General features: G+C 38.5%; 2 protein-coding genes across 3 annotated transcripts; one reads left to right on the top strand and one right to left on the bottom strand.

Moving 5' to 3' along the window:
- Window positions 1-18: 18 nt before the first annotated feature.
- On the bottom strand, window positions 19-12,457 carry CRYZ (crystallin zeta). 2 transcript variants are annotated; one of them, XM_067563390.1, is made up of 10 exons: window positions 12,319-12,457; window positions 9,787-9,918; window positions 7,289-7,405; window positions 6,800-6,952; window positions 5,753-5,916; window positions 4,615-4,666; window positions 2,875-3,024; window positions 2,071-2,172; window positions 1,873-1,968; window positions 19-1,570 (listed from the first exon to the last, which is right to left on the bottom strand). In XM_067563390.1, exons 3-10 carry the CDS (start codon window positions 7,397-7,399, stop codon window positions 1,409-1,411), a joined length of 990 nt encoding a protein of 329 aa, XP_067419491.1. In that variant the 5' UTR covers window positions 7,400-7,405; window positions 9,787-9,918; window positions 12,319-12,457; the 3' UTR covers window positions 19-1,408. The 2 variants fall into 2 exon arrangements, with proteins under 2 accessions (XP_067419491.1, XP_067419490.1); XM_067563389.1 differs by having other exon boundaries at window positions 12,185-12,366.
- Window positions 12,458-12,509: 52 nt separating this feature from the next.
- Window positions 12,510-22,069, top strand: TYW3 (tRNA-yW synthesizing protein 3 homolog). Its single transcript, XM_067563391.1, has 6 exons — window positions 12,510-12,764; window positions 14,460-14,540; window positions 18,945-19,043; window positions 19,886-19,957; window positions 20,228-20,361; window positions 21,507-22,069. The coding sequence occupies exons 1-6, from the start codon at window positions 12,591-12,593 to the stop codon at window positions 21,712-21,714; spliced, it is 768 nt and encodes a 255-aa protein (XP_067419492.1). The 5' UTR covers window positions 12,510-12,590; the 3' UTR covers window positions 21,715-22,069.
- Window positions 22,070-25,032: the final 2,963 nt, after the last annotated feature.

Below are 25,032 nucleotides of genomic sequence, written 5' to 3' on the forward strand. Positions count from 1 at the left end.
CATTATCATTGGCATGTCCTGGAGGAATGGGGAGGACCATTCTATACTCTGTTCCCTAGTTTAATAAAATATGGAATGTGGTAACAGAAAATAACTCTCAACAAAATGTAACCAAATAAAAACAAAACCAGTCTTGTATTAGTTTGTTTACTGTTTATTGATATCTCCAACCAAGAACATGGACTAGCAGTTAAACCAAAATAGCTATTATTTGATTATAAGTACTGGTCCTGGGCCACAAGGTCAAGAGATTAATTTCATTCATGAAAAGACTGTCAAATAGGAGTACAAAATGGAGGCAAGTTAAAACTGGATTCTGCTGCAAGATCCCCTGGTTTCTAGTGTGACAAATTCTGGTGTGGCAAATTCAAATTTCTGCTACAGATCAACAAATTCAAAAATTGAGATTTCTATTGTATTAGATATGAAAAAGAGTAATACAATCAGTACAGAGGCCCTCATTTCATATTACATTCGTTTTACAGCGTGGTCACATTTTCAATATGCTGCATATTTTTGTATCCATGAAGGGGACTGATAAGGGAAAGACAGGTTGAGCTTTTGGCACCCATGATGGAGGCAGCTTCTCTTTCCCTGCCGTTAGGGGCAGGGACAGAGGTGACTTTCAAAAGGGGGTGGAGGGGGACTGAACTCATTAACCTCCCTTTCAGCAGCAAGGAATAAGCACATTAACTAGCTATTTCTGCTAAAATGATCAGTAGTAAAATAATGAATGATGACACTGGGCTTCAGAGTCGCCACCCCATTGAGATAATTTGGACAATTACACCTCTCAGGATATTGTTTGAGGCAGATTCAGAAACACAATGCTGCCTCTGTTTACATTTAATTCACATCTGGGAGGCTCTTAGCAATCATAAGGGCCAGAAAGTTAATGATTTTAAAATCAGAGCTTGGATTCTAAAGCACATTTCTATGGCAGATGGTGAATAATAGCATATTTTATGGCTACAGAGCACATGAAGCCATAGTTCTGCATGTTGCTCCTCTTTAAAAGGCAGGCTGAAAGCCATATTCTACATTAGCTGAAACTTCCAAGTAGTATTCAAGGAAAATACAGCATGGTAGAATATTCCAACCTGGATAGGACAGAATAGACAATAGTGACAAGACCACAGCAGAAGGGAAAATACACAATTTCCAGGTCAGCCAAATGAGAGATTAAAAAAAAAAAAGTATTTAAAAGCTTAAATCTGACTCTGATTTCATTATATAAAAAAGCATTTTCATTCAAGATATCCTCCCATTTAAATTAGTGCTTGCTATCACTATAAAATATCTGTGATCAACATCATATTTTGTAAAACATGCTAAATAAACCATATAAGCAAAGGTGTAATTAAAACAGCCACAATATAAGTGGAAAGAAACTTTATTACACGACTTATCATGTAAGAAGTAGCACCTTTCCCAAAGCACCACTGCTGTGAATTATGTTTTCATGAGCCTTAGCCACTTTTTCCATTGGATATTCAGGGCCAACTACAGGTTTAAGCCAGCCAGCTTCTATACCAGCGAGAAGTGCTGCTTCACATTCATGCATCAACTTCTGTATAGTGAAGATAGTATTTACTGTAAGTTATGTGCACTTTAAAAGTATGTTAGATATTTATACAAAGTTTCAATCCAAATTTTACAATTAAAATGTATTTTATTGCATTTGAATTTTATGTTAATTCTTCTACATGTCCATTTAGAAAAATAAAATTTATATAATCTAATGAAATTGTGTCCTTACACCTCAAATCAAACCCAACGTTATTTTATTAAACATTGTATTTGCTTTAACTAAAAGTTTATGTTATTAGAATAGCTCATCTAAGTAAACTCTTTAAACTAAAAATGCCTTACCTTAGTTGCAGAAAACAGACTAACCCCTATTATGCTGGATTCTTTCACCATAGTGTCCCTGGGGTTTATTTCAATAGGACCTCTACTCCCCACGATCTGATACAAAAAGTTATAATTAAAAAAATAGAGACACTTAATCCATATATCTTTCGACAGTTATAAACTTAACTTGAAGGCAACGACAGAGAAAATACTTACCAGCACCCTTCCTCCAGGTGACAGTAGTTGTAAGTCAGTGGCAAGATTAACATTAGCTAGCATTTCTATTATCACATCAACACCCTGTTCACCAGTGAATTCCTACACAAAATATAAAGACAGTTAACTAATTGAGCAAAGCTCACATTTGAGTGTCTGTGTTTATTTAACAGGCTGTAGGCAACCTGGCGTTTCTACACATGAAGTCTGACATATCTAATGCAATTCTGAAAGTCTATATTCTTCATATTGTAACTTGCTGGGATCTGAGTTTCTAAATGCTCCCTCCCTTCATGAAGTAATAAAGCAAATAAGAATTTTCACGAAGCTGTGTTTATCTTGCTATTGCAATGGCTATCATTATCTATGTTCCAAAATGACTGTCAATGAGACTAAAAAGGAGAGTGAGAAGTCTGACATTCACACAGTCACCACCACTCAGCTCAAATATTAAATAGTGAAAAGTATATTTATGAGAGGTTATGGTTTAATACTCTTGGTATCCATATCTTTAAAATGAACAATTCTCCTTTGAACAGAAATAAAAGGCTCAGTAGACTTTGCTCCAATGTCTTACTCCTACAGAACCCTAATCTTGGTTCAAAAGAAAAATATAAAGAGCTGTTTACAGAATGTTTTGTTTCATAAAAATTATTAATAGAAAATATCTATCTAGTTCATCCAGCTGCCAGCACAGGATTACAGGAAGATAATTAATAGAAACCAAAATAGATTTTGAATATTTTAATGGAAGCAGAAAGAGGCGGGAAGATCTATGAAACCTTCAATCTGGTAGTAAATTACCTTAATCTCATCAACGTAATCAGTTTCTCTGTGATTAAACATTTTGTGGGCTCCATTTCTCAAAACAATGTTCATTCCTTTTTCAGTTCCAGCTGTGCCTAATACCTTTAAACCATAAGCTCTGGCAATCTGGCATGCTGCTACTCCGACCTAGAAAAATGAGTTACATTTCCTTTATCATTTATTTTCCCACTTTTAATATAAATATCACCTATCAAAGACTCAGTACTCTGTGTCAAATTAATTATCAAATTATGTTTCTATGCATAACAAATCATTTGAATGATACACACCCAGTAGTATTTAAAAAATAAAAGAGACTAAGGCATACTGTACTACTAGCATAATTGCAACAGTATTTTGATTTTTTCAAAACATCTATCCAATATTTGACTTACATTCACACACACACACTACATTGTATATTAGTTAAAGCTGCTGCACACACAACACACCTGACACAAAACCAAGGAAGTGAAAAGTTAAGTCATGTAACATTACACGCCACCTTTTTTTCCCCCCATAGAGAGACACATCACTAACATGACCACCTTATATGCTCCCGTTTCAGAAAGCCAAAGGAAGCCCTGCATAGTGTGGCAGCTAGATACTGTGGGAACCCTGGAGAAAACTCCCAAGCAGGGAAGCCTAAGAGGCAGCAGCATTTGGAGGGGGAAGTAGGCACACAGAAGCCTCCATTCTTAGGCAGAATGTAAAGCCACTGGAAGCTTGGTCAGACACTGATCCTACAAAAAAAAAAATCTGCATTATCTACCACCACATCTTTTCATCCCTACTTCATCTCTCAGTGGTGAGAGGTGTTTTATTAGTGCCAATTGGACCTAAAGTCTTATTAGTGCCGGAGGACAAGCAGGCTTCAAGTCCAGGAAGCACAACACAAAATATATCTGTATTCCCAGAAGCATATAAAATAAATGGCAACAGAAAATCAAAACTCAATTTATGAGAATAAAGAAAACATACTACTGAATGTCCTTCTAGTCTAGTACTTTACAAAAGATTTGAGTTTTCTCTCCTGTGAGACTTTCATAACCAGCCTTTTTAAGTCAACAGAGTAATTCAACAAAACTTGGCCAGCTCACAACAGTTTTTTTTTTCTAGCCCTGGAAAGGGGAGGTAGGAGCCACTTCAACTTTAACTGTTCCCTCTTACTCCCACTCAGCCTATTTGTTTATTCAGCAGAACCAAAGGTTAGCCTTTTGTAAATGCAGAAGCTAGTTGGGAAAACTTAAAGTCCATTCAGGTATGAGATTATCTGTTCCAACATCTCCCATTTTCTAGCTAGGTTACAGAAAATGGGTGAGAAACAGCACAGAAAGTACCTAGTCCCTATCCAGGCAGTGAGCATTTCTTGCAGAACTAAGGACAGCTTGTTTAACTTTAAAAAATGTCACTTTTCCTTTAACCTTTCTCTGACGTAGACTAGCTGTAGGGCTCCTGAACCAGCTTCTGACAGTTCTCCACTTTGTGATTACACCAGGGGACTCACAACATATGATCTAATGAGTTCATGTGACATCAGCATTTGGGGATATATATATATGTGTGTGTGTGTGTGTATGTGGTCATTTGTGCAATTTCAGGCTGTTAAAGTTAAACCCTATCATCCAGAATGAAAGTGTTAAGAGCCTTAAAGACAGAGAACCATTCGCCTTAGTAAAAGTCACATAAATAGATACACAAAATACTTTCTAACTTAAGTCTTTTCAAAATACTTACTCCACCACTGGCCCCATGGACTAGTACACTTTCCCCTGCTTTGGCATGCCCTCTAGAAGACAAAATGACAGATATTAAACTATTTAATACATTATAACTTTCGCAGATCCTAATGCATTGTCTAACCAAAATATGTAGTTAGTTTATATGAATTAAATATAAATCTTTTTAGATCACATTCAATGTGCCCAATTTCCCCCTCTCACTAATTTTACACTGAGTTAGTCCTGATTTACTCTGGGATTAGAGAGAGGAGAATCAGGTCCTATATCTTTAATAATTCCAGGTTGCTAAAAGCTCTCATTCCTGAATATAAATAAAGGTGTAAGCTACATAATAGAACCAGTTTCATTATTGGCATAGGTGTGTACTAACACCATCTTGGTATTCAAAATGATATTTTCTTCAACTTTAGTCTTCAAGGCTTTAAAATAATCCACCCATGCTTTTTTTAAAGGATCAAGTTACTAGATGGCCCAATGCTTTGTTCTATCAATTTAACTAGACTGGATTCCCAGTCTTGATCCCTTATCCCCCAGCTGACAGGGCACTCTTGCCTATCACTATGGTACAGATTCATTAATCAATACTGTGGTGATGGCAGGGTTAAATACTTAGATAGAAGAGCTACAGTAGGAGTTCTGCCAACGCTTCCTACAGACAGAGGTGAGGAAAAGACTTAGGTTACTCAACTACAAGCCCTCGGTTCAATAAAGAAGCAGAAATGACTGAAACAAGTTCTATCTAATTCTTCTCAAGTGGGATAATGGTGAGGAAAAGAGGGGTAGCACAAGGAAAATGATTATTCACTTCTTTCAGTGTATGCACTTTTTAATTATAGAGTATCCATCCCAATTCTGAGGGCCTTGATGCACTCTTAAAAAGAAAAAGACTGTCAATTACCTCCAGATCACAATCCTCTGGCAATAATGTGGTACATTTAATTTAACCTTATAACAGAAGCCCCACCGAAGTCTTCCTCCCACCACTACTCTTCCTAACCAGTCTCCCATCTCCTTACAAAACAGAGAGATAAAACAGTTCCCAAAAGGTGGACTATTATGGATGGAGTGCCTGCTCTGTAGCCTTCAGTTTTAGTCTTCAAAGCAGAAGACACAAACAGAGCTTGGCAGCTTACTTTTGGAAGAGAGCATGGTAAGCAGTGAAATATGGGACTCCAATGGCAGCACCTTGCTTGAAGTCTAGTTTATCTGACAAGGGAAAGACTGTATCTGTTGCAGCAACTGTATAATCTGCATAGCCTCCAGAGATGGTACCATTAGTAAAAACCCGGTCACCTTTCTGGCAGGAAAAAATTAAAAAGGTTTAGAAATATCTTCCCAAAAGAAAAGTATCAGAATTTTATAAAAATCAAGTAAGTGAAATCTATGCAACACAAGAAATATAAATTTGCATATCCAGATTTCAAAGGTGTGCGCATGTGTAGATTACATCCTCTGTTCTATATTGTCACACACAAAGCTACTGCATGATTAAGGTGATTCTTAATGAACCTGAATATTCAGAGTTCCAGCTAGACTCCCCAAGGAAAACTTCAGAAACATTTTACAAGCATATGAAAAGCACTTAAGCAGTTTTTGAGGTCTGAGAAGTATACATTCTTAACAGGTTCCCACGGTAATCATCATTGTTGGAGTCTTTCAAGAGTATAAAATTCATAACCTCCTCACAATCACCAAGTAAGTGGGCTATGTGGGAAATAGGGAACAGTACACATCCCAACATAACACAACACAACACAGTGCATTTAATACTTATTTCTAACCCTTGCAACTATGGAGTATCAACTACATTGGTACTGGTTGTGGGCTTAATACAGAGGAAAATATGTCTACGATGCTATAAAAGTGTTTCTGGACCAAGACTGTGTACACAAGACTACAATCCTACAAGCTGCTCCATGCAAACAGGCTCATTTACCTGTGCTGAACTCTACAGATCTCTATGGGGCTTTGCCTGGGTGTAAGGGACTGTGCTGCAGAGCAGCTTGTAGGATCAGGGCCACTAATTTGACCCTGTTGCATGCTTTTAACTGCCAATTACAGGTCCCCAAAAACAGAGGAAATTCTGACAGGCCATAAATAATAGAGCTAGCAGTAAGTATTGTAACAATAATATACGGAAAGCATAAGCAAGCAATTAAAAAAGAAATAGAATATAATACCTTGAATACAGTTACATGCTCCCCAACAGCTTCAATTACTCCAGAAACATCTGTGCCAGGAGTGTAAGGTAATGCTGGTTTTCTAGCATAAGTACCAGAACGAATATATGTCTCCACTGGATTTACACCACATGCATGGACTTTGATTAAGACCTCAAGAGAAAATGTTATTTGTTACATATAATTACAATCATCAGAATTTTGCATCAATAGCTCAGTATTATTAAAGCAATTTACTTGACTATTGAAGTGTAGTCAGCCTTCATATGGATGTGAAACAATTTTGGAAAGTCTTTTGTATTCAATACGTAGACTGCATTAGAATAACAAAACTAATTTGTTAAATCTGATGCCTGTGGCTTTATTTATGCAGATACTGCTATTCATGTTCAGAATTAAGACAGTTTTGCTTTGGACACTCACTCAATTCACACTCAAGACATTACCATTCAGTGCAATTATCTCTTAGTTTACAGCTATCATTTCCACCTGATTTTCTTTTGGACTCGGCAATAAGACATCTGACAGAAGCTTAAGCACTTCAGGTCCACCAAATTCAGAAACTCTGACAGCTCTCATCACATTTTTTCCAGTTGCCATAGTGATCTGAATATCAGAAGATGAGAAAATATTGTATTATATTCACAGTGCAGTTTTCACCTCAGAGGGAAGGGATCAAACACTCTGCTTTTAGACAACAGTTTAAATCGGACTCACTACTGATTTCTTTTCATAGAAAAGATGGTCTTTTATCTTACAAATCTTGCAAATGAAAAGAGTTACCACCATCTCCTGTGAGGATGTGTGGGCTTTAAAGAGAATCAAACATGTAAATAACGATACAGTGAAAATATAAGTGCAGTAGTTCTTGTATTAAATATCATGTCATCACATCTTGAGGGAAATGCATTGTAATTTGGAGTCCATGGCTGTATTTTATAAAATGAACTTTTATCTTCACTGATAAAAAAACAGGCTATATTTATTCAGCCAGGGTCTAAAAAGTAGAATTCCCGCTTCTCTTCCTGCTTGTTATTTAAGAAACAAAAAGTTCCTTGCTCATCAGCTCTCAAAAATAAAAGATACAATAGGATATTGAAATATACTGTAGGAAATCAGAAAAATGCATCCTGCATCCTGAGGAGTGCAATTAATACATCTAAAAGCTAGCTTGACTATGCAATATGTGAAGTATTTTAAGACCATCTATCAAGAAAGGTAAACACTGATCAGAATGTGGGAACAACAGGGCAAAGGTACATTAGTCACATGTATACAATACAGCCATTCCTAAATGCCCTGTTTCTACACTAATCAGAAAGGACAAGTTCAGCCACAAAACATAAGAACCAAGGCCCCAATTTTGTAACTGGAGCTGCAATGGCAAACTCTTGCAGCTGCACGTGTCCCACCATCTACCTGCCTGGATCTGATGGCAGAATCATCAGGGCCTAAGCTAGAAGTGCTAGTTCTACACTGAGTACAGCCCATGAGACGAGCATGATTTAGAGCTGGTTGCAAACCAGAATTTCTTTTCTGTGGGAAATTCCAAAATAAAAAAATGGTTCATATTGCCAACAGTTATTCTTTTGACTTATATTAAATATACATAAATATTGTGTAATATCAATATTAATGTTTTAATATAAGTCAAAACAAAATGAATCAAAATAATGAAGATTATACAAAACATTTCAACATTACAGAAGTGAAATATTGACTTTTTCTCAATAAAAAGTTGTTAAAAAATCGACATATTCATGCTATTGACAGAAAACAACTCTGCTGAAAATTTTTTTGACCAGCTCTCATTATGACATACATGATATCACTTAAGCAATCCTATAATTGTATTTGTATCTAAGAAATAATCTTTTATTTACCAAATATATGCTATTTTATAGGAGCTGTGTCGGTTTCATTACTGTTCTAACTTCTCATCTTAAAAGGCTCCCAATCACACAGCACAGAAAACATTAAATTAAAATTTCTCCCTTAAGCAGTAATCTTTTTCATGCTATGTCTTGTAATATTGGTTTACATTAAAATTGCCAATATAATAAAGACATTCTGCTTTCATATACACTGCACCATGATATTCTCAAGACACAAGTAATTTTGGAGTTACAAGTGTGGGAACAGCAAAAAGTTGTATAAAAAAAGTAATCTTTTAAAACGTGACATTTACTTAAAGAATAGTAGCTCATTTTAAATGTCAAAGAAGAAATATTGAACCTGCTTCTCCATGTGCTGAACGTCATCTCAAAACACCTGTGCTCACTGACGCCTAGAGCTAGTAAGTGTTCACTACCTCACAGAGTGAACTGCTGTCATAGTACACTGCTACTTCTTCCTCTATGCTGTCTCTAAGATCTAAACTTTTCTCTCTGTCCACATAGCAAAAACTCTCACCGAAGTTCTGCAACACAGACAAGCTCCGGTAATAAAACAGAAGCTAAACGAAGTAGTTCAAGACAGACACAACAGACCTCAGTTACAAACACCTCAAGAATGGAGGATGTTCGTAACTCTGAAATGTTTGTAACTGAACAAAACATTATGGTTGTTCTTTCAAAAGTTTACAACTGAGGCTACGTCTACCCTGACAGCGGCAAAGTCACCACCGTCAGATCGACTTATCTGGATCAACTGAGCCATCAGCGAAGACCTGCTCAGTCAATCCAGAAGTCGACGTTATTAATCCACCCCTGCAAGTGACATAGCGCTGCGTCGATGGGAACGCGGTTCCCGTCGGCGCAGTGCAGTGAAGACAGCACGCAGAAGAGAACAAAGCAGTTGACAGGAGTTACGCAAGTTCTTTGCATACTTTGCGTAACTCCCGTCGACTGCCGCCGATCGCGGAGGTAAGTGTAAACCAAGCCTGAATACTGACTTAATACAGCTTTGAAACTTCCCTATGCAGAAGAAAAATCCTGCTTTTAACCATTTTAATTTAAATGAAACAAGCACAGAAACAGTTTCCTTACCTTGGGTATTCTGGTTCCAAATGAGATGTGCACTTGACCAGTCAGTTTGTAACGCTCGTGTCTGTAACTCTGAGGTTCTACTGTATTTTCTTGAGTAACAGGCTCCTCTTTATGCCTTTTAATTCTCTAAACCTAAAAGATTAAACAAGGCTAAAATACATTTGTAAGTTATTTTATTTGAAAGCATAAATAAATGTCCAGGACATTGGAGACCCTGTGTTGTTTCCCTAGGCACTGCAAAATACATTTATCAGTTTGGGAGTTTGAGAACTTCTAGTTTTCACTAGCTCTCTCTGTTCTGAGGTTTAGCTATATATGCAGTTATTCCAGAATACTAGTGCCTTTTTCCAAATTAGCTTAATCCATTTGGAATTGGATGAAGTTACATCAGAAAAAGGCACTGCTATACTGTAATGCATAAGTCAGTACATGAGAGTTATTCAGGAATAGCTATTGTGCTTTAAATTCACACCCCGCCTTAATCCGGAATAATTTTCATGTGTAGACAAATCCAAATTTAAGTATTTTCTATAGTGCCTATTTACACATTTCCCAGGTAAATTAAATCTGCACAGTGAGTTCCCTAGTGGACTTCACAGAGTTCTTAAAGTATTACCTTTGCACTCATTAAATGTTGGTCTCTTCTGCAGTCAAAACACTATAAATTCTGTATATTCTATGTAGAAATGTTACATATATATTCTTCATCACAACTGCAATTTTACTTGCAGCCTAGGGTCTAAAAGTTCCAGTTGAATAACAGGGGTCCACATAAGGCACAGAGAGAAATACAGGGCTCCCGGACTGCACACAGATTTTATTTACACCCTGTTGAAAGTGTTTGTGTTATACTTTCAAACCAAAATTCATTCCCAGGTGCAAGGTTCAGTATTACTCCTGCCTAATTTTCAACCCTACAGTGAAAACTAGGTTTAGTTTAACACCACACTCAAACAACTAAATTGTGCCCTTGTATATTATTAAACATCATTCCAAACAGGCTTATTGTTTCATTTCCAAACATTCCAATTTCAAAAGAATGGAAGTTTCATATTTGTTCCATAAAATATTTGTAGGTTTTCTATATCTGCTAAAGTACTGTCTCCCAAATAAAAGGATCAAGACTGTCTGAAATGACACGATAACATATACAGTAGAATTTCAGAGTTACGAACACCTCAGGAATGGAGGTTGTCCATAACTCTGAAATGTTCATAACTTTGAACCATTATGACAAATGTTATGGTTTTTCTTTCAAAACTTTATAACTGAACATTGACTTAATACTGCTTTGAAACATTACTATGCAGAAGAAAAATGCTGCTTTCCCTTTTAACCATTTACGTTATAGTACTATACTGTATTTGCACTTTTTTTTTCTCTGCGGCTATGATTGTGTACTTCTGGCTCCAAATAAGGTGTGTGGTTGACTGGTCAGTTCGTAACTCTGGTGTTCATAACTATGAAGTTCTACTATAACAGGGCTCGACAAACCCTGGGCGTCAGGTCGCCATGGCACCTAGAAATTTAATTCTGGCACCTAGTATTTCTCTGGGAGGAGCGGCTGCCACGCTCCGGCCAGGGTGCCACTGCGTCCATATGACGGGCAGGAGGGGGGAGCGCTGCAGCTGCTGTGCTCCAGCCAGGGCGCCCTGCCACTGGGCCCACACTGTGGGAGAGGGGCAGTGGGAAGGGGCGGGGCTGGGAGAGGAAAGCAGCTGCTGTGCTCTGGCCAGGGCACCCCACCGCTGGGTCCCCGTTGTCTGGCCCCTTAATTTTTGCTCCAAAGCAAATTTGTTGAGCCCTGTACTATAAGCTGTTGTTTCTAAAACCACCCATGCAGTTTTCAGAAGGACTGGATCTTGATATTCAATCATCCTAGAAAGCTGGTTTTCAAATTGTACAGCTGGCCTCCCTGAGCCAGGTCCAGCAAAATATAGTTTCAACCATAGTCCTTTTAAACACTATAAAAGTGAAGAGTTACAGCTAGTAACTCATTTAGGCAGCGAACTACGTGTTCGCATGAGAAGGCTCTGACCCGAACACCTCTGTGCCTCAGTTTCTCTGCCTGTGCAACTGTGTCCATGCCTAGCTCATAGTGGAGCTGTGGGTTAGTTTCAAAGCCTTTGGTGCCTAAACCCACATTCTGGTGCCTAACTGTAGGCACGCCCAGTCTATGCACGTGACTTGCCCAACCTCGGCCAGTGGCCCCGGAGGGAGCAGAGCCGATGACTTGGGCCACTCAGCCCACGTGACACAGCTGTTTCCCGCGCCCCTCCTCTCCCCGCCCGTTACTTCCCAGCCAAGCGGCCGCAGGACGGGGGCGGGGGGGAGCCGTCGGCCCGGACACAAGGAGCGAAGCCCTGGGGACTCAGGAGCAGGGTCTCCCTGGCGCTACCTAGAGACGGTTGGGTCCCCGTGCTCGCTCGGCATCGGCCTGTCCTGTCTCCACAGCTTCGGGACCCTCTGGTCGACCTGCTGCCCTCGTGACCCCGCCTGGTTCCAGCGCCGCCGCCTCAGCCGAACACCGACCCGACGCAGCGAGAGGTGGAGACGTTCTCAGCGGCCTCCGGCCTCACTCAGGCACCAACCGCACTGGCCCCGCCCACTCCCGAGGGCCGGGCTGTTAGACCCGCCCCGCCCCTGTCTGGAAGCGCCCAACCAGGTTCTTGGGAACTTTGGCCCTGCCAGGCTGCCGTCCGCTCCTCAGCCCATAGGACGGTTGCGGTGGGTGGGGCTCGTCCGCTCTCGCTTGCCGTTTCCAGCCTCTTGCCAGCCCGGCGCGCTGCCGTCCCTGCGGGCCCATGGCCGCCTTCCGGCGCTGGAAGGAGCAGCGCCTGGCCCGGGCGGATGGGAGCAGGAAGGGCAGCGTGGACGAGGCCATCGCGGAGCTAGTGCAGCTTCTCAACGGGCAGGAGCGGTTCTGCACCACCAGCTCCTGCGCCGGCCGCCTCCTGCTCGCGCAGGCCTCCGTCCGAGTGAGTGAGTGAGTCCGGCTGGCCCGGGCCCCCTCCCTCGGGCCCGCAGCGTCGACCCCACCTCCCGTCCCCCGGCAGTGCTGACATTGGTCTGAGACTCTGAGGAAAGGGGGGGAGGGTCACGGTGGGGAGTCAGCGCCTGGCCCCTGTTTGCACCGCCCCCGCTGCCAGCGCCCCGCTACCTCCTCGCTGCGCCGCCTGGGGACCCCCTTGGCTCCTGTGTTGTTCAGCCCTGGGATTCCCTTCTGGCGCCCACTGTTCTCCAGCTCGGGCTCCCGGGAGGTCACTCGGGGCCAGACACCCACCCATGAACGGCTCCTTCCCCCGTAAACCAACCCACAAGTGGCATGAGGCCATCCTGGCCCACATTACTCCTGGTTACACTGCATGCTATAGTCTTTTCTGTTTTACGGGTACACGTGGATGCTGTCATGCCCCACACCACCTTTGTCTCTTATCCAGCCTATACATATTTAGTTCTTTGAATATCACAGTCAAAGTTATTGGTGGTTGTGGCAAATCCAGCTTGGTGTTTATAGCAACACTAGGGTAGAAGAGAATGTAGTCCTGTTTCCCTCCACCTTGGGCTGTAGGAGGACTTGCCATCAGTCCCTGCTCAGTTTTGTATGATGATCTCTTTTTCGTTGGTCATGTAAACTAAGAGCTCAGAACAGTAAAGTATACCAAAAAATGTGGCATTGACACAGCATCAGCATCTGAATCATGTTTTTTAATCTGGTAACCAACAATCACTTCCAGATCTGAGCAGCACCAAAAATGCAGTGCAGTGTTTCTCTCAGAAGACAGAGTTTTAAATTGGCAATTCTATCCAGATTCTGGTATCCTTTAGCCATCGCTGACCAACAATCATTAAGTCTTGACACAGTGATATGTAGTATTGATAATTACAATCAATCCCCTTTAATAGATTATACTACGTGACTGCATGAATTTAATTTTCATCTCACACTCTCCACAAATTTATTAAAACCAAGTATGTGCAAAGTACAGATTGGATTACACAGGAGAACATTCGTGTTTCTTATTTTAGGTGTTAGAGATGTAGAATTTTAAGGTCCCATAATATACCAGTGCAGCACCTCTACACTGTTTTGCAGTGGTGTAGCTATATTAGTACAAATATCACCAGTGTAAACAGGTCATTAGATTATTTGTGTGCATGACTTAAATTCCAAAATCATAAATACATTTTAGCTGAGAATATTCCCAGTGTGAGGTAGTATGGAGAAAGCATATATGATAGTATTTTATTGCTTCCAAACACGAGATTCATGTTTAGATGCATCTAACTGGATTTTTCATATTACTCAGTGAGACACCACAAAAATCCTTTCAAAGACCTTGAATTAGCATTCCTATGTTTTTTCCTGCAAATACTAGATCATATTGTTACAACTGTGTGTTGATGAGATCAGAACAGTTCTCCATGAATATTCAAGATTAAATTAAACTTCTTGTTTAGCTACTGGTATATGTGTTGTAAATATCTGGCTAGTTTTGATAGTTTAAAAATAATCACCTGAAAGTGATGTAAATAAATAACATTAAGATTGTTGTTATAGTTATGATTATTGTTCAGACTATTTCTGTACATTTTTGTATTCCAAGCCAAGAATGCAAAGGACATTTGTTTTTAGATCTGCAGTGCTATTTTAATAATTTGTTTTTCATTAGGGTATCAATGGCTATGAGGTGCAGAAGCAAAACTATTCTTGGCTTATGGTATCACATCAAATGTGTACAAAAGAGGATGTGGTAAGATATCAATAATGTACAACTTTTATTGTCTTTTTAATGACTTTTTAATCAATAATGTACAACTCCTCATCCTGACCCTCCAAAAATACAATTTCAAATAGGATCTAGAAAAGATTGCATGTTATCCTTCATATTACTGGAATGAATATGTTCATTTAAGAGCACAGTTTTGTTAATAGGACAAAATTCTGTCTGTGTTAGCTAGAGAAACTGTTAATACCTTTCTAAGCAAGAGCATGGTTTAAGCCCGATAATACGACTACCTTGCTCAGTGTAAACAGGACTATTGTCAAACTTTCAGCTCTTGCTTAAAATCATGACCTGTAGTACAATGTCAGCAGGTTACAAAATCCACCATTTTCAGTGGTTTTTAGTTAGACATTTTGCATGGCTTGCATAAGAGCAGCATTTTGTTCTGATTCTACAATAGCTCTTTTTCCTCCTAAAAATATGAATTTAGTGCTTGCGAACCCCTTTCTTTATCCATAGAATAAGTACAGTCAAGTTTCTGGCAAGTGTGCCTCAATCCTGTCCTGAAAAATCACTTCTGTGGTAAGAATGTATTTTCGCCTCCATGATCATTCATTCAGTCCTGGCTGTGTCCACTGAGGCAAACAATTTAGGTGTCAGCTGGAGACTGACTGATGTAGACATCATCAGTAGGAACTAGAATGAGACCATAAACTCACTTTCTATCTTAAATCGAACTAATGATAGTAATGTAATATAGAACTTTCCTTTAATAAGAGCAGAGAAATTGCCAGACTGAATCAGACCTAAGGTCTGTCTAGTCCAATATTCTAACAGACAGTGGCCAGCACCAGATGCTACAGAGTAAGATGCAAGAACCCCACCTTAAACAGGTGTGGGATAATCTGCCCCCTTCATTAGGTTTTATCCCGGTTTCTAATAGTTAGAGATTGTTTGAAGCATAAAGTTTAATTTCCCAGACAGAATTTATCATTTATTATGATTACTGGATATTCTTGTTATCCATGTAATAATCTTCCTAATCCTTGCAACAGTTAAATATAGCTGAGCTGTGGATATTCTGTCATGATTGATTATCTGGGTGAGCAAATAAGTAAGCAAACACAAATGGAGATTTGTTGTCTTCCTGAAAAGGCAGGCATGCTTCCTGAAAAAGCATGTGTGTTTTGTATTCAGCAAAATCTCCATTATAAGTTATTTTTAACAACTTGCATTTTAGGATTGAAATAGCCATAACTTAAAACTACACATCTGAACTGATGCAAAAAAGACAATGGCTTTCCTATGCAGTTTTTTTTAATGAAAATAATATCCCAAAAACAAGTTGTGAAACCTAAAATCAAATCATTTTAAGAAATGTTAATAGTTTGAATATTTATGAATTACTTTGTGCTTCCATAAAATGAAACTAGTAATTTTGTAAAAACTAGGGTCTTGCCATTGGCTCTTCCTAGTGGGGACCCTCTCAATTTTTGTATTGATTTCTAGTTGGTAGACATGGTAAAAATGTTAGTGCATCCATTAAAGGTGTGAGAAATCTTTACCTGACTACTTTTTATGCTTTTACATTTTCATAGACTACAAACATAAAGGTGTGGTCTAGTAGTTGGAAAATAGAACCGAGAGTCAGAACTCCTAGATTTTATGTTTTCTGCTTTCATGAGGCAAGCTACTTAAGCTCATTGTGCCTCGATGTGTATCTACCCCTGTAAAATGGGAATAGAAAATTTGAGGAGGAATAATTAATTTTTATAACTATCTTTAAGATCCTTTGAGGAAAGGCTTTTTGTATTATTTATAAAAAAAACCTTCACAAAGGATTTCTGGGCCTTGTTCAACAGGAGAAAAACAATAAAAATATAATAAAAGTAGTTTTTTAAAATTGTGCAAAGCATTATATAAAAATATTTAAGTGGCATACAGTTTTTCCTAATGGACCATGAAAGTAAACTTGCATTGCATACAGAGGAAAGTTAGCATTTATATTCCTCATTTATAGGGGTGCTGTTTGACTACTGTAAGATCAGCATGGGAAGATTCTTGCACCCTCGTAGCTCCCTGTTAGAGGCCATGGAGATTGTGCACTCACAACGGTCTACCCACTACCATCTGTAGGGGATCAGAGCTTTAGAATGCAAGTATCTTGAAGTAGGGACTGTGTGGTGTTCTCTGAGATGGTGAACACACTGTCCATGCTCAGTAAATCAACACATGGCAAAACCTTTCTTTATAATTCTTTATTAAACATTGCTGTATATGAAATAAGAGAACTTCTTCCTGTACAACTCATGTATCTTACCAGTGATAGCCATTTTTTATTAATTAGTTATAGCAGTTACATTTTCACTATTTACTAAGGGTCTGATCCTGCTCTCACTGGGAGTTTTGCTATTGACTCCATTGAGATCAGGGCTGGCTATCAGACTTTGTAGGCTTAATAGGAAATTACTTCCAGTATTTTATTAAATTCTGAGTCTTTTGCAGGAAATTGGTGGTCTAGAAATAATAAGGTAATAAAATCCTTTGATCACAGTTATTTCACTTAGCAAGTATTTTGGTGCAACAGGCAGGGTAAGTCACTGCTGCAGCCTTGGGGCAGTACTAAAATACACAGACCATTTCTGTCAGTATGATCTTCTTGCCTGTTTATTGTCACTGAAAAAACAGCCCCTAGAGTGTCTGCTAAATTACTTAACCTTGTCAGTGAAAGGGAAACCCTTATTAAAAAAAAAATATACCCACCATCATCACTTAGCTTGATCATAGCCAATATTAGATTCTGTTATAATACTGGTCTTTCAGACAAGTCTGTCTATCTTAGCTTCCTACTATATTGAACACTAGTCAAGTGTGCTGAAGCTGCATATTGTTTGTTACTCAGGTGAGTAGAACAGAATTTTCAGACCCTGGAAAAAGCCATGTGTAAGCCCAGAGCATGGGCAGACTGCTGCACCCGCTTGGAGCCCTGGTGGAAGCCAGCGGGGCTTATGCAGGCACAGCAGTTAATCTGTATGCTACGTAATGCAGGATCAGGGCCTAAGGCATCTGATTTTTTAAAAGTGTTATGTCTGCAGTTGCCATTGGTTCCAGTAGTAGCACTGGGTGCTCAGCACATCTTAACATAAGGTCATTTATTTAGGTGCCTAACTTTAGGCACTCTCATTTGTACCTTAATAAGAAGGCAGTTTTTACACTGTTATTACTGGTATCTTAAACGAATAGTTGAATTTTTCATGGTTCTCAATTTAAAAAATGATTAAAGAAATATTGTCGCTTTAGAGGAAGCATCAGGAAAGGATGCTAACCAAAAAAAATTAGGCATGGTGCAGCAGCTCAATCATTCTTCCCCCCCCCCCCCACCCCCCCATTTAAGTGTAGCAAATTGGTAGCTACTAGTATTTTCTTTAAAGATCCTCATGGGATGTGTGGGAGGCAAGCTGACTAGATATAAGAATGCTAACAAAAGAGTTGGAACATTATATAGTAGACTGTTGTAAACTGCAATGAATAATGTAACCGTTTCAACTCAGCCGTTGTAAATTAAAACCAATAATGGCAATCTTTAAATTGCTTTTACATAAGCATAGCATACAATAATAAATCATAATTGTATACTATGCAGCATTCTATTTAATTACTCTTTGTTCATACTTGCCTAAATTCAAGTGATCCACATGAAAAATGTTGCAGGAAAATTTTCCACTTAGAGCCTTAATGCAAAACTGGGACCCTAGGGTGAAATTAATCCTTTAGAATATTAAAGCTGTGTAACTGCTACCCATTTTTTCCCTTTGTGTGCCTTATGAGTTTAACTACTGTTTATAAATCCTTTTATTTTACCGTATCTTAACACTACCATAGAAGTAGGTAACAAGTCATTTTTGAAACCTATATTAAAATATGGTCAAGTAATTCAGGCTACAAGTTTAGCTTCTTGTACCTTTTTAAAAGGAATGTCCTTCAGTATCAGTGTGTTCCATATCATATCCAGTGATGTAAGAAATCAAAAACAAACAAACTGAGGAGTTGTAAAATTTTGCACTCTCAGGTTTCCTCTGCTGACTGCAGTAAAACAATACTCTATGCTGTGCTGAAATGATTGGGTTTTTTTTTGTTTTTTTTTTTAAGTAAAAAATAAACAGGGAAGCAAATAATTTTTTTAAAAATTCTATGTCCAGTAGAAATTCATGGCAAGAGAATCAGTTTAACACTTAGAAAAAGGTTAAAAATCTGCAGAGCTTCTGCACATTATGAACAACGGAAAATTAAAATAACAAACATCATTATTTGAGCCAAATCATTCCTGGTGTTTTTAAACATTTCATAAACTAGCTATTTATTTTATTCTGAAATGTTAATAGTAACAGTTGACCTTTGTAGTATTAATATATTGTTTGTTACATTTTCCAGATGACAGCATTGCAGAAAGCCACTGGTGACACTGTATTCAAATTTGAACCATTCATTCTTCATGTGCAATGTCAAGAGTTGCAGGATGCACAACTTCTGGTAAAACTGAATTAACAGTATTGTATTGTATTGTTTTGTGGTGTTGGTACCTGACTATCTTAACACTTAGAAATATTCTCAGGAGCACTGTATATTTAATAACTGGGGTAATAAAAGTATGTTGATGGATAACATAGATTTAGATTCTTTCTGCAGATTTTGCTATGCTTTCTAGAAAATAAAATCACTTAAATGCACTTCAGTCTTCTAGCTAAGATAGGTTGGCTAGAGAGCCTGAATTATGTGCGTTGTTTTCGCTGGCCCATGGCAGTGTTCTTTAGAAATTAGTTCACTACTGACTGGAACTGTTTGCTCCCAGACCTCAGCTAATTAGGTAATGGTGTTGCCTTCTGCCTTTCAAAATGGACTTTATAGGCCTGCACAGGATCACTTTGTTCCTCATTTTCACCCTGCCATGGTTCATACAGAGTAGGAAATTTGGATTTAGATTCTTTCTACAAATTTTGCTCAGTTCTGCTGAATCTAAAAACATTTAAGAACATATCTATCCCACAGTTGTCTTCTTTGGTTAGCACCTATTCAAACTGGAACAATATAGTGCCAAAAGAAATACAAACTTCCCCCTTTGTCTTGATGGAATGGGTCAAGACAGAAACCACCATCTGTCTTTGTCACTGAAATTTAATTAAAAAATATTTTGTTACAGTATTAGCATCTGATCCTATAAACACTTACTAGTGATCGTGGCTCTTAATGCAATCAGTTGGGATTCTGCCCTTCAAGCTTTTGCAAAATTGGGACCTTAACTTGCAATATAATCCACAGTAAACTGTCTGACAAAATATGTATGAACTGCAGTTTAAAATGCTTTTGTTCCACAGCACTCCCTGGCTATAGAATCTGGATTCAGGAACTCTGGTATTACAGTTGGCAGAAGAGGTAAAATTATGATGGTATGCGCTATTTTTCTACTTGCTGTAAAATTTAGCAATTATTCATTGACGTGAACTCTTTTTAAAAGTATGCAAGAGATCTGGATAATACTTTTAAAATGACACTTTCAAGGCATGGCACATCACTCTCCTTACAAAGAAATAAAACCAGATCTTTTCAGGTGGTTTTCTTGTAATGAATGCACCTACTTTTTAGAGCTATTATCTTTAGTATAAAAGCTGTATTAAAGTTGGTAGTATTCAAATGAATACATCTGTGTGTGCCTCTAGGCTGTCCGGAGTGCTCACTGCTTAGAAGTTCCATTAAGCCACATGGGGAAATTGATGGTCACTGAAGAATATGTTGACTTCCTGGTACAGATAGCTAATCGGAAGATAGAAGAAAACATGAAGAGGATTGACAGGTTTGTTAGATTACATGCATCCTGTGTCACTACATCTAAATCCAGAGAAGTGTAAAATTTGTGTGCTAAACAGTAGACCAAGAAGATTAGCCACAAAAAATAGTAAAAGAGAATGAAAATCTGACCTCAGAGGCTTGTTTTGTTTTGTTTTTTTAATTATGGCTGACCCGAGAGGATCATTTAACCATATATAAGCAACAGTGTCAGGTAGTGGAAAGTGGACCTGTTTACAGAGCTTTTTAAAAAGTCCATACAGGACTTCCAACTGTTGCTCTAGTACTTGGCGTGAATAGCACATTGAGTTCTAGTCTCATAGTATTAACTTACACAGCTGCATCTTCATGTGGGGTTTGTGTTTGATTAGATTTCACAATGTGTAAGCATAGGAGATTCACCTTTTGATGAAGTCAGGAAGATCTCATTTTAATCTACAAAAATTTACACGTAGTTTCCTATGTATTCAGAGTAGAATGCACCCTTTAACATTGCTGTATAAAATTTAATCTGAGATTCCCAAACTGATCTGTGCCATCTGTGGAACTCTTGCTGGTGGTCTGTAAATAGGTAACTAGTTACACAGTCTGGCTTTTCTACTTGTTTCCAGTTGTGAGAAACAGAACAGAGAGTGTAGGCAGAAGAAATAAAGAGCAAAAGGATGCAGGACAAAGCATTTAATTGCACCAACGGCAGTTAAACATGTCTAGATATTTTCTTAATATTTTTCTGAATTAATTGCTATAATTGCCACAGGGATGTTAAAATACAGCAATTCCAAATGGGAGTGATGGTGCATCTGATCATGAATAGGATAGACCATTAGATACTATTAAGATGTGATGCAAACTGAAAGTGTTTGAGATTATCTGTTTTGTACTTTTCAGCAATATGAATGGGACTTTCAGTATACATAGAGCATAATTGCCAATTAGATTCCTAGAAGGTTAGAGATTAGAGAACTAACATAGCATGCACAGGGCATATGTGCTGGTATTCCTGATCCCCCTCACAGCACTGATCAGGGCAGCATTTGGATTTTTGTTAGAATTCTATGAACCGTTATAAAAGACATTTTCTGTTTTCAGAATGTTATGTTCTGTTTACAGAACTTAAGCAAACATAATAAATACGTATTTGCTCCTTTCCAGGTTTTTCAACTGCCTACAGTTAGCTTTGAAAACTGAACTCAGCATGAGTAGCTCACCTCTAGAGATGATACAGAAGACTCATCCTGTGTACACTCACAGAAGAAAAAGAAAACCAGATAAAGAGCCTGGTATGTGCACCTCTTCAGACAATAAGGAAGAGTCAGAAACCGAAGATGACCCAGAAACCAATCTTAATTTTTTTTTCTGAAATCTATTGATACTGGATGTTATGTGAACACAGATTGCTAGCATTAATGATGCTTCTCTTGTATTGCTCTTTATAAGAGCTGTTTATACTGCTGTGCTCTAAGAAGTCATGCTGTCATGAAAGTTTACCCTGAAGACAGAGTTCACCAAGCAATTCAGTGTAATAGAATTATGAAATGTCCTTTGATTTGCATAAAAACACGACAGAAGCATGGAGAACAGAAGTACATGGACTTTTTAAAAATTATGAAATATTTATTAACAGTGAACAGAACAGCTAACAGCTTTAATGTGTACGTACGTACACCTCAAACCATACTTGATACATCTCTGTAATAAAAGATTCATTTACTGTATGTATTTTCCTTATTTAAAATACTAAACCCAAGACTAAGTCTGCGCCTATGAAAACACTATCTCTAGTAAAGTTTTCGTTTTTTAAACTTCCTTCTTCACTTCCCGTTGATATAAATACTCTCCTAAAGGCTTCTTCTGGAAGCAAAACCTTTTGTATGTTGTTTAAATCAATACAGTAACACCAGAGATTCATTTAATCTATTGGGACAGATTAGGATGCTATCAAGGAGTCTTGCAGTTTCCTGATCTGCCTCTGCCTTGGCACAAGTTCAAGCAACTTGGGTGCTGCTGTAACTTGCCCCAACTATCTATAGTGCACCAGGGATTTGTAGGACAGCCATATAATTATTTAAGAAAATTACATTCCTGCATATTAATAAATGACTTTTGGAAGTTATAATCAACAAAAATAAACTGTTAGTTTTGAAGTACAGTATGTTACCTCCAAAGATGGTACATACAGCACTTCAAAGTTAATACAGTGAGTTTCAAAGTGAGCATCCATTACAGAATGTGGACCAGTTGTCTGTCTCTTACTCATGTGGGGCTGGAAGGAGCTCCATTTCAAAAACTGTTTTAAGATTAGCATCACAAACATGCAATAATTTAACTTTCTAAGTTATTTGTAGGTCATTAACCTACTTAATGTTTAAATAAAAATTAGAGATTCTTGGGCTGCTACAATTTACATTCTCATATTTGAGCACGGGGGGGAAAGTGGTTTGTTTTACATAAAGCTATCGTGAATTGGTTGATAATCTAAGAAACAATGAATTCTGAATCTTCTGTTATGAAATGTATTCAATGGTTTCTAACTACTGTGTCAGGAGACCTGTGCTAAGAAAATGGTTTGTTTTGAGAATAGAAGTGCTCTGAGGTCATTGTCGTTAAGGAGCTGTCATTGTTTCCATTACATAAACCCCGGTCTTAAAGGCATTTTAATTCCACTGGAAAAATATGCTTCTAGCTGAAATTTGTCATATGAGGTATCAGTCCACAGGAAAAATGGGGGTCTTTTAATAGATTTAAAAATAAGTCTGTTAGGGTGTGTTTCCAGTATCAGGAGTGCCAAAAAAAATAGATATGGGACTGTGTGTGCGTGCGTGCGTGCGCTCCTCTGACTCTAAACTTTGCTCAACTCTACAGCTGTGCTTGAAGTAAACCCAATGCCCAGTCACTAAAAATAATGCTGGCCCCACCACCTGCTTATGGAGTGGGAAAAAGAGGAGCCAGCCAGTTACCAGTCTTCTTGCAAGAGGGTTGCCACTGGTCATTCTTTGGGACTTGCAGATGAGATGTCAGTTGGTTTAGTGCTCTCCTTAGAAATTGATGGCATGCAGAAATAGCACCTTCTTTTTGACAGGATCTGTAGCTTTTTTGCTGTTTTAATCCTCTTGGGGAGAAAGCTGGGAGGATGGGATTTGACATCTATCAAAGAGTTGATAGGACCTGAAGCATCGCTTTTTATTATTTCTTTAAGGCAGAGGTTTTAAAACTTTTTAGGCTGCGTACCCCTTTCCAAATAATGTATTTCCATGCTGCAGCACAACTGCATGTTCTAACTACTAGCAGAAACAGCTGCTTCAAGAAGAAGGTTTATGTTGATGAATTCACATAGCTGGTGCCTAGACAGAAATCGGCAATAGAGAGATTAAGTAAACTGTATACCACTATGTTTAGATTTATACAACAGGCCACTAGGTGGTATGGTGCTACATATAGTCAATACAGTGAACAGTGTTTCAGCTTCAGGAATTAGATGAAGTTTTTTATTTGCTTATGTGGCTAATTTGTGCCTAAACAACTTTTTTCTTTTTTTAAAAAAAGGTGTTTGGAAAAACACCTTGCACTCATAGTTTATTCAGCATGTTGTGAAAACTATGACCACTTTCTGAATTAAATGCCATTTCTAAACTGAAAAACTTGAAATTCTAGCTAGTCAGTTTGCGCGTGTATCCAAACAATCAGCGAACATGCAGTGTTTCCATGTGCTTTAAAACAGATACTTTGTACAAATACCATCTTCCAGCAGTACTATTTGAAAGACAAAATCTAGAACTCCAAAATATAGGGTACAACTAACCCATATCAGACCATAATCTCTAGCCCAAAGATTTTTAGATGCCTGAGAAGCCTTGGGGGACTATTTGCAAAATACAAGGTTACAAGTGCTTTGAGGAAAAACAGTTTTGCTTTTATTTTTAAATGGTGTAGACACTACAATAAGAGCCCAAACCTCTACACTTTAGGGTTGGTATGATGTTTTGAACTCTTAAAAAAAGCTATTTGTGTTCAGAAATCAATGTGGTATGATCTACATTCTTCTCAAAGAACCTGTACTAAAAAACCTAGTTTGTATAACTGCCCAAAGGTTGGTGAGATTAAGCATATTTGACCCTCTGTTAACTGTACACTCATGGAACTTAATTGTTCAAGGCTGTTGGACACAGCATATAAGACCTTAGAGAGCAAGAGTGCAGGGCTGTGTAGAAGACCAATATTTGCGTTGGTATGTTAGTAGTTGTCCAAAATCTTGCACTATTTTTAGAAAGTTCTTTTGTCTTTGCAAATTCTCTTGAGGTGCCATTTACCCCACATTACAGGGTCTGTGAAACACTTGCCATACTAAATATGGTCCTGAGACGGTTATGCATGTGTGGAGCATCTAGCCGTGGGTGGGAGGCTTGTGCAATCTCCACCGCAACATAGAGCGCTTGAATGGAAGCAAGCTGTAGTACGGGCTAGTGGGAGCTCTGCTGACAAGCTCCCAATCCCTCTGGAGTCCTGACCAGTTAGAGTTTCTGGGGACAGGCTCCCAGGAGTTGAGATAGGAAAGGACAAAAAACTTAGTTTTTTTTCTTCCGTCCTTACATGCTTAGAGGACCATTTTAGCTGGTCTCCATGCCCCTTTCATCCCCTCACTTTCAAAGCCAAAAGATGACAGTTGTATTGCACATGTGCA

The sequence above is a fragment of the Emydura macquarii genome, unplaced genomic scaffold, assembly GCF_026122565.2.
Source record: "Emydura macquarii macquarii isolate MOO-44397 ecotype Brisbane River unplaced genomic scaffold, CSIRO-AGI_Emac_v2 contig_2481, whole genome shotgun sequence".
Classification (NCBI taxonomy): domain Eukaryota; kingdom Metazoa; phylum Chordata; order Testudines; family Chelidae; genus Emydura; species Emydura macquarii.